Here is a 15,216-nt window from a genome sequence, read left to right on the forward strand (position 1 = left end):
ATTCATCATGATTTTAATTATGTCATTTGTTCAAATATGATGTTAAATTGTTTAGGAATATGAGCAGTGGTCAGCCAGGCAAATCCTACCACTGAAATTATGTGTCACAATAAGGAAATTGTCGTCTATGTTACCAAGTACTGTATGTAATCAGTCAGAAAACAAATGTTAATGATTAAGCTTTGCAACTAGCAGATATTTTACACTGAAGGAATTTACTAATATTAAGAAAGAATAGTAAGGAAGTGGGGCACAAAGTCTAACTCATCAGGTCTGTTCTCATGAATCACATTAAATAAAATAATAAATTATCTGCAAAATATATAAACCTCAAATTATAGTATAACTCATATATTCAGCATTTTAGCATTTAACATTACAGGTATTAACATTTATTAACTAATACTTTAATAAAATACTACATGTAAATATTTGTCCAAATTGAATTAATTGTTACACTGCAGTATTAAATACTTTTTAAAACATAAAATAATGTATATTGAATTACAAATCCATAACAAATGGTTTATGCGTCATTTCCTTTCTATATCATTTATGGTTACGTCAGCAACCAGTGTGTAACGACTGGCTGAGCTCGTGCGCACTGCAATTGCAGGGCTCGCGGTTGTAAATGCTAATTGGTTAGCATTAATGTAGCGCTATCGCTTCTGGTTTACGTCAGTCTATGAGTAAACATATTAGTTAGCTCATGCCGAGACCTATCAAAACAATTATTTAGCTGATAATAGTTATTCATTACAAAAACATCGGATTTCTTGGTTTTTATTAAATAAAGTTCCATAAAAAAGCAGGTATAATATATTTATCTGGATAGATAACTGACCAGTTTCTAAACATGAACTGGGTCGGGGGCTGGCGGTAGGTCGACAATATACATATAACATAACAGCTACACAAAAAAGATTGTTTAAAAAAAAAACTTCTTGACTTTTCTTTTCCAACAGAAGCCGTTTTATGAAAAGTAGTGACACTAGAAAACAAAAGGTAATAAATAAACGGTATAAAAAGATGCAAATTTAACAAATAAATAAATAAATGAAGTTTTAGGTTTCTTTTTGTAAATATTAAAACTGTCACAGGATGTTCAGTTGACTATATTAATTCTGTATTTTACTAGATATCTGGATGTGCAAACATTTCATAGCTATTTACTATATACCATTCAGCCATAACATTATGACCACCTGTCTAATATTGTGTAGGTCCCCCCATTGCCACAATAACAGTGTTGCATTTTGTGTTCTGACACTTTTGTCTTCTAGCCATCACAGTTCGCCGCCTGTCAAAGTCACTCAGATCCTTATGCTTGCCCTATTTTTCTGCTTCCAAACCACATTAACTTCAGGAAAAAAGTTCACTTTCTGCCTAATATATCCCACCCACTTCCAGCCACCATTGTAATGAGAAGGTGTACCCACTGTGAGATGGGCTAAATTATAATGGCTAGACAACTGGGTCAGAGCAACTTCAAAACTGCAGCTCTTTTGGGATATTCACTACATATTGATATACCTAGTGATAATGATCACTAACAAAAGTGATCCAAGGAAGGTAAACCAGTGATCTGGCAGTGGATCATGGGTGGCCAAGACTCACTGATGCACATGGGGAGTAAAGGCTGGCCAGTGTGGTCTGATCCGATAAAAGTGCTACTGTAGCTCAAATTAAGGAAAATGTTAATGCTGGTTCCAGTAGTGCAGTACCTGAACAAATAGGACAGGACCTATTCAATAATAGGCAGATGGTCATAATGTTATGGATGATCATAACATATCTACAACTATGTCATGCTTGTTTGGCCTATTTTTGTTTTTTAGGAGTTTTTTGAAAAGAAAAGAATGCAAAACAGACATAATCTCCTGGTACCACCACCTGCATCACCTAAGAAAGTCAGTGCTGGCAGCATGGATTTGCTTACAATGTTTATTGTGAACCAGATCGCATTAAAGAAAGAATATGCTGGTAAATGAAGAGTGCACATTACTGAGAATATTTATATAATTTATTTTATTAAGGAAAATTTAAGATTAGGAAAACAATATTTTTTTTACATTTATTGTTGGACTGCCTGGTTAAAATAAGAAGTGCTCTAATTTGTATTTTAGGGAACACTAAAATAGCACATTTGCCTAAAACAAAAGGAATGAATAAATCTGTGGCTGGAAAGGCTTTAGAGCTGCCAATGAGTCCTTGTTCTCCATCACGTTTGAGCCTGGCAGAAAGTGAACCGCTTTTCAGGTACAGATCCTTCCATCTACAGCTTACAGTCACATAACCAACGACTAAGCTGAAACTTTTTATCAGTTTTAGTAGGGGGACAAAGAAATCTACTGTGTATTTAAAATGGAATAAAAAGTTTTCTAGCATCACTGGACAAGATACACTCTTTTGCAGACAGCTGGCCATCACTAACATTATCTCTCTCCCTACAACTCACGATCCCTTCACTGTAACTGAGATGTCCAAACTTGTTCCAGCATATACAGTCCTACTGTGCATTATGTGAACTCTATAAGGAAATTGTTTGGAGTGGAGCCCTCTAGTGGCCTGTGTGAAGCCCAGATCAATTTGGGGATAAAATACTCTATGGCTTTGTTTATATTACAAGCCACACTTTTCAATTAGATTTTTTGGTCAGTTTGCATTTGCATGTCATGAAAGTTCACATTCATAATTAAAAATAAGTGACTTTTATCTGACTCTAATGTGGACACACCTGTCCCCTGAAATGTCACGCGTACACACATCGATACATTTTTTGCTGGCACCATATGGGTTAAAACACATCATGAGTTTATTTGAGTATAAATGCAATTTTCCTAAAAAATATGCTTGGAGTTTTGCCCTGGAGAATGGCAAGCAGTGGAAGTTGAGGTCCAGAAGAAGGAAAAAAACCAGATGGTTCACTTTAGCTGTATTTGAAGCTGTTGCTCTAGCACTGCTAGCACCCCATGTAAGCACAGAGGCAAAAAGTCGCATGAAAGCCGATCTGATTCAAGTCACATGACCATAAGCCACTAATATGTATGTATCACAATCTTTATATATACTGTATACATATAATTATTTTATGCTGGTAACGTAAATGTACTCTATGTGTCCTCACCTAACATTAGTGCCTCATTTCAGTAATACTTTTGTCGCTGAGTGAACAGAGATCCATACAGATACGGTCCAAAATCTAATGAAAACACTTTTTAGGTTATTATATCATCAAAGTGGACTAAATTTTGCTTTTACTACATTCATTTTAAGAGGAAGAGACTTACCACTTAATGATACACATACACTTTATTTATAAAAACAAACCAGGTTGTACAGTACCAATTTGTTATTCCATATTTATAAATAGTAAATATCATACATTTCCTCTGTTGATTTTTCTCTTTATTGGTTGGCAAACCAACAAATTAAAAAATGTTTTTTGGCCTTTTTGCTCATCCTCGTGTCATTGTTTGTGCGCTTGCTGTTGTTCGTGCCTGCAATCCCTGCGATGTAAGAATGTTATTCTTTGCTTGTCAGTTACATTGACTCAAGAAAGCCAACCAATTTATTATGCTTTATAACAGTGGGAGTAATTTCGATATATAATTCTTATATGAAATTTGGGGTGGGTTGTACATGCCAGTTTTGATTATTATGAGATTCCAACCACTCAGCTCCAACTCACATGTTAATTATGCCTGTGCTTTGGCCATATGTTGTATGCAGAAAGTTAATATTAAAATGTCACACCCATAATGCTGTTACTGTTACTCTATTTACATTTTTTTTTAGTGACCAGTCACTGAGTTTGAAGAAAAAAAACCCCGGCCTCCTAGATGAATTCAAGTTTAAGACGGTGAGAGCTAATATAAAACAAGTTACTCTGGGAGGGCTTTATTACCATAGACCACCTTCATTATCCTTGGTTTCATGTTTAGTTTTCAGATATTTATATAACATATAAGTATTTTGTTAATGTAATTTTAACTTAAGCATATGGTAATGGTAATATACACCCTAAGCTGTCACTGGAAAGCAACCTGTCTGACAATAGCACTTCAGCCTGTCACGGGGTTCAGAGCAGTGTCGGTTCCTTTTCTTCAACCTCGCCATCCTTATCAGAGTCCTTCAAACTCAGGTCCAGACCAGCTGCACACATCGCCTCTTCACCACCAACAGAGTCACACTGCATAAACTATGCTCAGGTAAATCCTGACATATCAAGCCGTCAATTAAATGGAGATGCAAAGAAGCTTAAATGTCAGGCTCACTGTAGCTCACTCACTCAATTATTCACTTACATTGAAGAGACAGTAGATTCTCCACAAGGGGGAAGCAATTATTTAAGTAACCTTTGCATATGTCATTATTAAAAGAGAGAAAAGTGATATAAATATGTACCAGGGGATTGGATGAATTATTGCATTTTTGTTTTCATTAAGTGTGTGTGTATGAGATTAAAAGCCCCAAACACAAACCTTAAATTTAGTTTACTGTATATTCAGTACAATATGTTTCCAGTTTTACAAAAAGAAAAGAAATTATTTAGTAAGTAGAAGTATCCTATTGATAAAACCAAAATACTCCAAAATACCTAAAGCTAGCCAACTAAATCTTTTTAAACCCCTGCTAATGTATCACTAGGTAGTATAACTCAGTCAGAGAAAAGTGCTTAACATATCTCTATACATGAGCTCACACATCCCCACTGATTGGCGTCTGTCATTGTCTGTCATTGTGATTGAAAGGGAAGGGAGTGAATGTCCTTCCTCTCACCCAGAAAGCATGGCTAATTTTGCCTCCTTTGCTCTCAGCCATTTCTAAACCTGGATGACACTACAGATTTACTTCAGTCTTCAAACAGAAACCATGGATAGAGTTGTATATTTTTATTGGATCGTAGGCAATCCGCCCACTTCCATGTATTTTAGGGAGAACATGTGAAACAACATTCAAGTCATTTTTCTTATTTTTTAGGAAGGTGTGAAACTGAGAACAGGCAAAAAAAAAGGAAAGCATTGGGATATGTCTTTTATTGTACATTTATTTGTAAACTGATATTTACCAGTTTTTAAGACTACTTATGCAAAAAATGGTTTATGCTTGTTTTCCAGCCAATGGATATGTCTGAGTGTAATCCTTGGACTGTGCCTTTTCAAACAGAGGCCTCCCAGGCTGGCTTTGCAGATGGAGTCCAGTTTGTGAGCACCTTTCATAGGTGAGATGAACTTTAAACAAGATTAGTAGAATCCAGCAGTAGCAGCAAAATTGTCAGAGTCAATAGTTTTTGCATCTATAGAAGTAAAAAACACTGACACTTCTGTATTTCAGGATGAACCTGCAGAGTGCATAGGGATAAATCTGTGTGCCATTTTAAATTAATTTGATCGAACACTAAAATGCTTTGGGTCATTAAGATGATCCAAACCAGACATTAGGAAAGAAATTACATATGATTAATTTTTATTATGGGGAGTGTAAATTTTTTTCTTCTTTTTACGATATTGTTTCATTTTCAGGTTATTATCAATAGTGTTTTTTATTTATTTATGTAATGCTGCTACTTATACTGAGATAAAAGGTGTCTCCAATAATTGTTTGAAAATAGCAGAGAAAGCAGTGGGCCTTCCATCCAGTCAACTGAAAACCCATTTCATAATTTAGAGATGAATAGCCAAGAAGAAAGACCACCCTTTTTTGGACTTATCAATGGAGGTGAAGGTACATGACCTGTTTATCAGGAGTGTATTTGGTTTTGCCATGCCTGATATATGTTAAAAAACAAATATTTAACTTAAAAGAATAAAGGTTAACATTTTTTAAGATAGTGAAGAGTAATAGGCGGTAATATGTAATAGTAAAATGTATTGTTTAGGCATAAAAAAGACATGGGGCAAAAGGTTAAATAATCAGACCTCATGTAATAAGCTGAGTGAAGTCCACTTGTTTGAAAAGGGTCACATGATTTTAATTTAAATAGACCTGGGGCCTGGTATGTTCCTGGGAGAGCATATGTAAACAAATAGGATCATGATGACCAAGTTGCTATCAAAATAAGTCTATGAGAGAGTTCTGGGAAAGGATCAATCAGGGGTTAGCTATTAAAAATATTCCACACTGCTCATGATTCTGAGCACACCATCTGTACAATGAACCGTGGTTGTGATAGCATCATTTCAAGAAACAGCTTGGGCCTTCGGTTGCTTGTCTACTTAATGCCCTCTTACATGGTCATTGACATTTGGTGATTGGCTTTCTCTAGGCAGAATCAGATTTAATGGTATTCTCGGTTTCGGATGTATTTTTTATGATGATTCATCCCAATTTACACATATAAGCTATTTTGTGAGGCTTCATGACATACAATCCTGACTAAAGTTCATCTGCAGCTACTCTAACAATAAAATGTAGAAAAAACTAGTGTAAGGAGCATGCATATTTACACAATGCACTGTACACTAAAGGTGTATGCAGTGATTACAGTGGTGCACAACAGCACTGTAGATGGTGTCTTCAGATACTCAGGCATAGGCCATGCAACTTCTTCATCCAATTAAGTTATTGTGTAGTGTTCTAAAAAATATTAGTGACTAAGGTGTTTTAATATTAATAGGGTATGTGAATTTATTTTCTCTTCTACTGTCTATTGTAGACATTTCTGGTAAGAAAACAAAGCCCTGTTTTCAGACGGAGAACCCGGATGCCCCCACAAGATCTCAGTTAGTTGATTTATGAAATACAGTTATATTAAATAAAAAAAATACTTTATAATATATTTGTCTTTGTGACTTGTGCTTTTTTTTTTTTTACAGCAAAGACTGCAGTATCGATTTGTTATCTCAGGTAACAGTGCTGTTTATTTTAAGTCATTTACTTAAATTGATTTATATATGCTGCTTTATTTAATTCTCCCATAGGCCACTTCAGTATTTGAGCATATTAACTTACTGTATTGACAACTTGTTGCCTTTTAAGTATATGTCCAGTTTTTATGGCACTAGCTTGAAAGGCGTTTTTTTTTTAAATACTCTTGCTTGCTTATTTATTACTAGTAGACTACAAAATGTACAAACAAACAAACAAAAACAGAGCATCTTTGTTTACAGAGCCACTTAAATGTATCTGCAATTTGGTACCATATTCTTCAAGCTTATAATGTATTGCATTAGCTAAATTGTATATTTTTTGTTAAAGAGTGGTTCCTTTGAAGACTGATGTTTGATGTTTTCTTTTTATCCTTTTGTTTTAAAGCACGTGTCTAGATGTGCTGACTGCAGACCCTGTAAGTTTTATTCTTAAATCTTAAGCTTATTGTGCCTGGCTGACTTTTTAAAGATTCTAAGGAAGTTTGTTCTCACAGGCAGAGTACATAGAATTATTTCTGAGCATGTCTGTGAATCATCAGTAACCTGTTCTTGTGAAGAAGGCTGTGTCACCTCAGATGATGCAACAAACTCTGTTCCATCTCTCCAAAACATTTTAGTAAGTTGTTTCATGGTCCTTGATAGAATATAATTTTTAAAAAATCAATATTGAAGTGTAAAATAAATTTATTTGATGATATTCATGATTTAAATTGATATATATTCATGTATTTATACACCTGTTCGAGTTTATTTAGATTATTGAGTTCATTTATTGGTTTTGATTTTTATTATTTAAGTTTCCTTATTCTGAAAACAGTACCTCTGTATGTATGTTGTCATAGGAAAAAGGACACAAGCAAGATGGCGATTCTTACATGTGCCTGTCCCTTTCTAAGGACATTATGAGGACAAGTCAAAATTGTCCATCAGGGATGAGTGCTCCAACAAGAGTTCTGCCCTGCAACCAGTCAATGATGTGTAGGGAGAGTAAAGCCCATGGGATTACAAAAGCCTTGAAAAGGATCAATTATGAACGGGACTGTGAGAAAGATCAGTTTGTTCCCTCTTGTCTGCAGACTAATACAGAAAGTGGTAGAACACGTAAGAAAGCATCTCCTAGGGTACAAGACAAGGCAACGCAGACTGCAAGTTTTTGCGGTTTGATTACTCAAGATGCCTCTGTGCAGTGTTGTCTTTTGAAAGCACCTAAGATGGGTATCATCACTACGGCCACAGCTCACAATCACCACAGTAAGAGAGACAAAGCTCATGCCACTAGGAGGCAGACTTGTCACAGCAGTGAAAAACATGGTAGTAATCACTTTGCTCAGTCAGAAATCCATAAGGTGAAGAGAAACACCTCCTGGATGATGTCTAAAACAGAGCTTACAAAGCAAGGTCCGGAAATGTTCATAGGTCGTGAAGGTTTGAGCAAATCTGAGAACCAGGCAAGCATAAAAAAGCATTTAATACCGCCCTGCTTTCAGACAAATGCCCCAGGTATTAATAACTAACTCATTGCAACATGAAATCACAGGGTTTTTAAACTATTATTATGATTAGTTTGAAACCGATGTCGGTTATGCATGGCATTGTAAGTAATAGTGTATAATTTGTCAGTGAGCATATATATATATATATATATATATATATATATATGAAAGTCTGTAGACTGTAATAGAAATACTTTCCTTTTGTAGAGCTAAAGGAGAAGTTATCAGAGAACATGGTGTTGAGAGGAGAAAAGTGTGAAGGTCATGAGGAGGAGTGTGTGAATCAGAACCCCCCTGTGAACTCAGAGGAACATGACACTCCCTTTACTGCTGAAACAGGTGGAGACGGTGAATCTGAGGAGAAGGGAAAGCTTAAAGAAATCGCAGACATCTTGCTCATGCTGCAGCAGAAAAATAAGCATCCATAAAAATGTGAGACCGATGACTCAGCGCTGTTTTGTATTGTTGTGTTGAAAGTTAGCATCTGTTCTCAGATGGTTTATAGCTGTATGTGTCACATTGCCTTTCGTTTGGATGACTAAGTTACAGTACAGTACACTGGAGATAAATACTGAAAACCAAAAACTTACTTTAAACAGTGGACAACTTTTTATTGTTTAAATATTCAAATGTCATGAATATTTTTCATAGAATATAAATCTAGCAAAACATTTAGAGCAACAGTAATTAAATGAACACTATACACATATTTATATTCACTAGTTTTTTGTTGATCATAAAAACACAGTTTAATAATAATCATAATAATAATAATAATAGTAGTAGTAGTAGTAAAAGTACTCATTTTACATAGAAAACACCCACACTCCCACACCCACTATATAGATTCAATCTCTCTCCTCAAAGTAACACAATGACCTGTTGACTTTAAAGCGTTCTCAGTTCTCAAACACATACTCAAACACTTGGCACACTCTAAACGTCTGTTAAATAAAACTCTGTCACAAAGTCCTAATAAAGTCCTGGCCTTTAATATACTTTCCTGAAGCAGTCTCTCCTTCACTGCAATAATCAGAACTGTTATGAGCATCCCTGCTCTATAGAGTGCTTCTCCGTTTCGGAGACTTGGCATACTTCAAACATGAAAACACAGTTAAGTTACCTGTTTGTGCTAACAGTAAACAAACACACAATACATACTCAACAGTAATAGCATTTAAATGAGCTTGTGTTAGGTTTGCTTGATATTGGTGCTTTTACAAAACCCATCAACTGCTTTGTTGCACATATAGGCACAATATGTCTGCTTGGCACTTTTCTATGTGTACCAAACTACCAAGGTGTATACTCACAAGCAGTACAATATAAACAAAACATCGGATATTACACTACTTGTCAAAACAGTTTCCACTTTGTTACATGGATGAGAGTTATGAGATGCAAAGCCATTTGTACACAAGGCTGTGAAGGAAGACTAAATGAAACTGAGCCAAATCATCTGAGAAGTACAGATATAAAAAAAAAAAACAGATTAAAAAGGAGATAAAACACTATGAAGGAAGTGAAGTAGTTTTGGTTCATCTCAAAAAGACTACCTTTTGAACAAATCACTTCCAATGCTCTCAGCTCCAATTACAGGAAACAACAGAAGACATAATCCAGGTTACACCCCATGTGTGATATGCTACTGAATTCAAAAATTTTAATTTTGCCAGAATCATGCTAAAAATGTTCACAGAAATTAAACTGAACATTGTGATGAGAACAAGTTCCCAATTCCAAAGCCTAGCATCTTTACAAAAACGCAAGACTAAAATAGTTGACTGACTATTGTTCTGTACACACACCTCATTTTACTGCAGAGCACAAAAAACTGTTGTGTAACATCTTTCAGCATACTTTGAGCACTGCTGCATTAATTCGTAGTATACCATAACTTAGACACTTTAAATTCTCAGATATCTCACAATAGCAGGCATATGGTTGTATGTTTGGATATGTTTGTTCCATTATCCTTTAAAGTGACGTGCTGTATTTGTAAGATGCAGCCTGACTGCTACAGATGCAGCTGGTTTCATGGTGGGATGAAGCTAAAAAGGGATTCCTTCCTACTCTCTTCATAAGCCATGTGCAGAGCTGAGAGAGGATCTACTGGGCGTTCTTAGAACTTTCACCTGAGGTTTATTCCACGTCTGAACCATCATTGTCTGACAGGTGGTAATTTGATCCTTTAACCCGGATGTACTCCACTTGCCGGCCCTCATCTGAGTCCGAAGCGCCACAGGAGCACAGTCGACTTTCGAACAACGACTCGATCTCCTCTAGCCGGCGGCCTTTCGTCTCAGGGAGACATCCGTAAACAAAGAAAAAGCCCAGCACAGCAAGACTTGAGTACAGAAAAAATGCACCTGGAAAAAAACAGAGAGATCTCACTCAAAGCTGAGAAACAAGAATGATAAGTCAGAAATACTGAGGGACATTTCTTATTATTTAATAATATCTTCTTTTAGGGCCAAAATAAATATCAGCTTTTGGTATCTAATAAACAATACAGAAATCACAACAACATCTGAATTTTAGTTAAGAAAAATGAATTTGTAAAACCTAAACTAAAATCTCAGAGGTGATGAATCAAAACATGGACAATATTTCATCAAGAGACCTGTCACCTGATGTAGATGGTGTCTGATTATTTTTCTTAATTTTAAGTGAAGGTTAATTAAAGTTATTAACAGACACATAGACTTGGGCTCTGGTGGCCTATTTTTCAGATTTTTAATAATAATTGTACCATAGTAGGTAAGGTATTGGGCTATGTGTAGAAAGGTCAGGGACACCAGCACGTTGAAGGTCCAGTTCACTCCAGCTGAGCAGGCATTGCCTGTGCTTCTGGCCCACAGTGGATAAATCTCTGAGTTAATGGTCCATGGCATTGGGCCCAGACCTGAAAGACATGCTTTTTTTTAAAGATCTAACAAAAAATCTATAAAAATACATTTAGCTAAACAACCAAAATTAAATAAAGGGCAACTCATTGGATGGAAAATAAAGCAAGTTATCTAAATACACATTTAAATTTTAATTAATTCAAAATGTTTCATTAGTGGTTTAAATCAACTACTTTTACCCCGAGACTGCTTACCTGGAGCAAAGAAAGCCAAGTAAAGAACAAGACCCAGGAGAACTAGCCAAGAGTAAGAGGTTGGGCAAAAATTATAAGCCCAAAAACTGTGATTTGGAGATTGTGTTGAGTTAGAGCACCTGCAACACAGTTAAAAGTGACAGTTAACCATAAGGCAGTGTCACACTTTATCTGACAGAAAAGGGAAAATGAGTCACATTTTGCTTAAAATGAAAGGGATGTGTGACATCAAGTATCATCTAATGTCACTGTAGCGTGCTGCTGTGCTTTAGTGCAGAATCTCAACATGCAAAGGCAAACTCGGGCTTACACGCTCAGATGCTGATTATGACTCACCTGCCCCACGCTGCTTTCTCTGTGGAGGCCTGATTGACTGGCACGCAGGAGGAAGCGAACACAGCAGTACTGTTCTGCTGGTAGCAAAAACCGCAGCCTGGATCCAGCATACATAGTTCACATGACCTGGAGCAAAAGTAAAGACAAACAAGTCTGTGCTTCTAGGGAGTACAGAATCTCAGAACTGGATATTGTGAAAATAAAAGTGCAATGTCTTTCTTTTTTTACTTAACACTTTATTTCAAGGAATTATAATGCTTTTTTTTTTTTTTTTAACTTTTCCGAAGTTTTCAACATCTTCATATGAGTTCCACAAAGGTCAGCGAAAACAACAATTAGAGACTATAGTACTATATTAGTACTGTACACATCAAAACTAGCAAACTGACGTAATGGACAGTAATGTTTTTCTCCAGTTTTGTTGAGTGCTATAACAAATTTAAAACCCCTTTAAATATAAATCTTACTTGAAATATGAAATTCTGATTAAAAATCAGTTGTAAGTATGAAGCATCTAAAATATATTAAAAAAAACCCCATCTTTCTGGACACATAAAGGAGACAGAGCAGTGGGTAGACTGGACAACAATGAAAAAGCATGAATGCCCAGATTGGCTTGTTTTTTTGCAACAGCAAACCATTCAGCCTCCATTACAGCATAATGATCCAGTGTTGTTTCATCAGCTCGGTGGTATGAGAGTAAATTGGGACAGAGAGAGCAGTCTCTCTCTCTCTCTTCCTTTCTCTCTTTCTCTCTCATGGCTTCGGTTTGCAGGGCCACATGCTGTGGAAGCCCTATTACCACAGCATTAGGAGACCAAAGGAAGCACAGTGGCCATGTTTGATCCTAACTATGCAGAGGAAAGTCCATTACTACAGCACTTCACAGCCCTCACAGATTCAAGGGTAAGTTCAGCATCAAGGTTTTAATGGATGGTTAATGGATGATTTAGGGAAATATAACAAATTTCGAAAGTGCCGTGTCAGGAGTTGTTAACTTGTGCACCCATCCATCCATTCATTCTTTCATTAATTCATTTATTTATTAGACGTAAATAATTCATAAACCATAATCTGGCACTAGACTAGCCCATTTCAGCCAGCAATCTCTGTGCAGCACCAGCACACCTGATGCCACTTGTCAGCTAATCAACCCTTGATTAAATGATTCACTTGTGTTGTCAGGAGATTAATGGAAATCCATGCAATAAGAACATTTGTTTGTAATCAGAGTGAATTTGAGAAGGCAATTAATTATTTCCTTTTTGGTAATTTGCACGATATAAGTGACAAGTCATTATATTCCAGACAAATTAAAATGTGAACTTTTAACTGAACCTGGCTTCACTTCCTACAGCAGCGGTATTCAACTAAAGTACACTACTGTGCAAAAATCCTAGACACTGTGTTATCGTTAGTACATATCACTATAAAGTAATAATAGTACTATATTACTATTAGTAGCAACAGAGTTTTCATTTTTTACAAGCATTTACAAGCGTTTTTACAGCAATTTTGACTTGTATATTTTATTACTCTCTAGCCCTCTTCGTAGAAGTTTCTATGTTAGTTTTTTTGTTTGTTTTCATCTAATAACTGGTCTGTAATTTAATATGTTGCTTCCTTTACAGGCATGCAAATCTCCTCTATCCCAGGAGACTTAGAGCACGAGGTGGGGAACACCCTGGACGGGGTGCCAATCCATCATAGGACACACTCACACGCTTCTTCACAAGCTACAGGCAATTTGGGAACGCCAATTATCCTAACCTGCATGTCTTTGGACAGTGGGAAGAAACTGGAATACCCGTAGAAACCCACCAAGCACAGGGAGAACATGCAAACTCCATGCACACAGGTGGGAATTAAAATAATGATATTTATTTCTTAACATTTTCAGGTATATTTGGAAACAGTAAATGATTATGTACATAATAACAGACATGATAAAAATACTGTACATAACATTTGTACTAAAGATAAAATTGTGCCTAAGACTTTTGCACATTACGGTAAATAGTCTAAAAGTCCAGTTACATCTAATTGTATAGATAATTTGACATGTATCAGTTTTTTTCTGTAGTGGTGCTTTATGTTACTACCGCAAATGGACACACCCAGGACGTACTATACTCACAGATATGTGGAGCAGCTGGTGTTGGCAAGAGCGTGGTCAGCATGGTGGAGGGTGACAGGGGGAGTGTGCTGAGCAGAGAGCAGGAACCCAACAGCTAGGAGACACAGACTCAGGCAAGTCCCTGCACAGAGAGAAGGAACGATAGAAAGGAATGCATTGCGGAGATATTATTCTCACTTCATTAAATAAAACAGTGTCAGATGCACCCTTTTAATATGGATTTTATAAAGGGGCTTCCATATACAGTATGACCTTGTTAATGTTACATATGTTTATGAAAGAACTAAATCACTTACATAACATAAACGGTGTCTGCATCAAATACTGTAAATGCTCATGAAAACCGTCTCTTATTCTTAGTTCGATTATAACAGTCATTCGATTCACTGTGGCTTTGAACTCAAGGCATTCAATTTACACAAAGATGATCCTGAACATTTTCTTTGCTGCAAACAGTCATTCTTTCTCATCACTCTTAGTCTCCTAGCTAGTCACCAATGACTCCTGTTTCCACAGTTACTTGGCTATGTTTCATATTTTTAACTATTACATAGTCTCTAGTCATAAATACGGCAAAAAGACGAAAGGGCTGAGATGCTGTGTGCACTCACCGACAATGCTGCCAAGAGTCAGTTTCCGTCTTCCTACCCTTTCTACCATCCACACACCCAGCAGTGTGAACAGAAAGTTAGTAAAGGTGGTCAGTGAGGACAACCAGATTGCCAGCTTATCATCCTGCACTCCGGACATCTGCAAAATGGTGGCACTGTAGTACCTGCAGGAAGGGGAAAAGTTCTGAGGAGGGGACATTCTAAACAGAATACTATCTTAGTTATATATTCTGTAATTGACATTTTTTACTGATTGTTTATGGACTTGTATTTGAGAATTGAATGAGTTTTTGTTTTCACCTGGACCACTTTTTCACTGTTATGAACTAGCATTTGACTTGTGTGTTTCAAATTATAAATCCTTGCAATTGTCATGAATGCTTTGTATGACTCCACCTTTAAGTGACTCAACATGCAATCTTTACATTCATGCAATCATGTGGTAGCAGACACTTGGTAGTTAAAGATGAAGAAAACATATAATATTGGCTGACAGGAGTGGACCCTGACCTGGTCAACTGCCATTGTATCCCATCTGTCTCAAGGTTCAATGTACTGAAAATACAATGCAATGTGGCCAAAAATAAATAAAGAAATGAATAAAGAAATAAAGTCACCATCTGGATTTAACTAAAGCAAATAGTTAAAAGTCTTCCATTGGAGA

The 15,216-nt window shown here is 36.3% G+C and overlaps 2 protein-coding genes across 2 annotated transcripts in view; one reads left to right on the top strand and one right to left on the bottom strand.

The window, feature by feature from the left end:
* Positions 1–1,598: 1,598 nt before the first annotated feature.
* LOC128534730 (uncharacterized) lies at positions 1,599–8,793 on the top strand. The gene is made up of 13 exons (XM_053509144.1): positions 1,599–1,646; positions 1,839–1,983; positions 2,127–2,259; positions 3,799–3,862; positions 4,029–4,211; positions 5,121–5,224; positions 5,615–5,727; positions 6,659–6,725; positions 6,819–6,849; positions 7,258–7,288; positions 7,412–7,488; positions 7,715–8,372; positions 8,573–8,793. Exons 1-13 carry the CDS (start codon positions 1,599–1,601, stop codon positions 8,791–8,793), a joined length of 1,875 nt encoding a protein of 624 aa, XP_053365119.1.
* Positions 8,794–9,294: 501 nt separating this feature from the next.
* The window catches only part of LOC128534024 (proton myo-inositol cotransporter-like), a 49,532-nt gene continuing 43,610 nt past the window's right edge, over positions 9,295–15,216 (bottom strand). The window contains exons 5-10 of the mRNA XM_053508277.1: positions 14,553–14,716; positions 13,942–14,062; positions 11,805–11,930; positions 11,469–11,587; positions 11,118–11,270; positions 9,295–10,734 (exon numbers count right to left, since the gene is read on the bottom strand). Coding sequence (XP_053364252.1) covers positions 10,508–10,734; positions 11,118–11,270; positions 11,469–11,587; positions 11,805–11,930; positions 13,942–14,062; positions 14,553–14,716 — 910 coding nt within the window. The 3' untranslated portion in view covers positions 9,295–10,507. The remainder of the gene's footprint in view (positions 10,735–11,117; positions 11,271–11,468; positions 11,588–11,804; positions 11,931–13,941; positions 14,063–14,552; positions 14,717–15,216) is intronic.

The sequence above is a fragment of the Clarias gariepinus genome, chromosome 12 (genome assembly GCF_024256425.1).
Source record: "Clarias gariepinus isolate MV-2021 ecotype Netherlands chromosome 12, CGAR_prim_01v2, whole genome shotgun sequence".
NCBI lineage: Eukaryota > Metazoa > Chordata > Actinopteri > Siluriformes > Clariidae > Clarias > Clarias gariepinus.

Coding starts and splice junctions, on each gene's coding strand:
- LOC128534730 (XM_053509144.1), top strand. CDS start 1,599: ATGGGTGGCCAAGACTCACTGATGCACATGGGGAGTAAAGGCTGGCCA. Junction 1,984..2,126: donor ATTAAAGAAAGAATATGCTG/GTAAATGAAGAG, acceptor TTTGTATTTTAG/GGAACACTAAAATAGCACAT. Junction 7,489..7,714: donor CATCTCTCCAAAACATTTTA/GTAAGTTGTTTC, acceptor ATGTTGTCATAG/GAAAAAGGACACAAGCAAGA.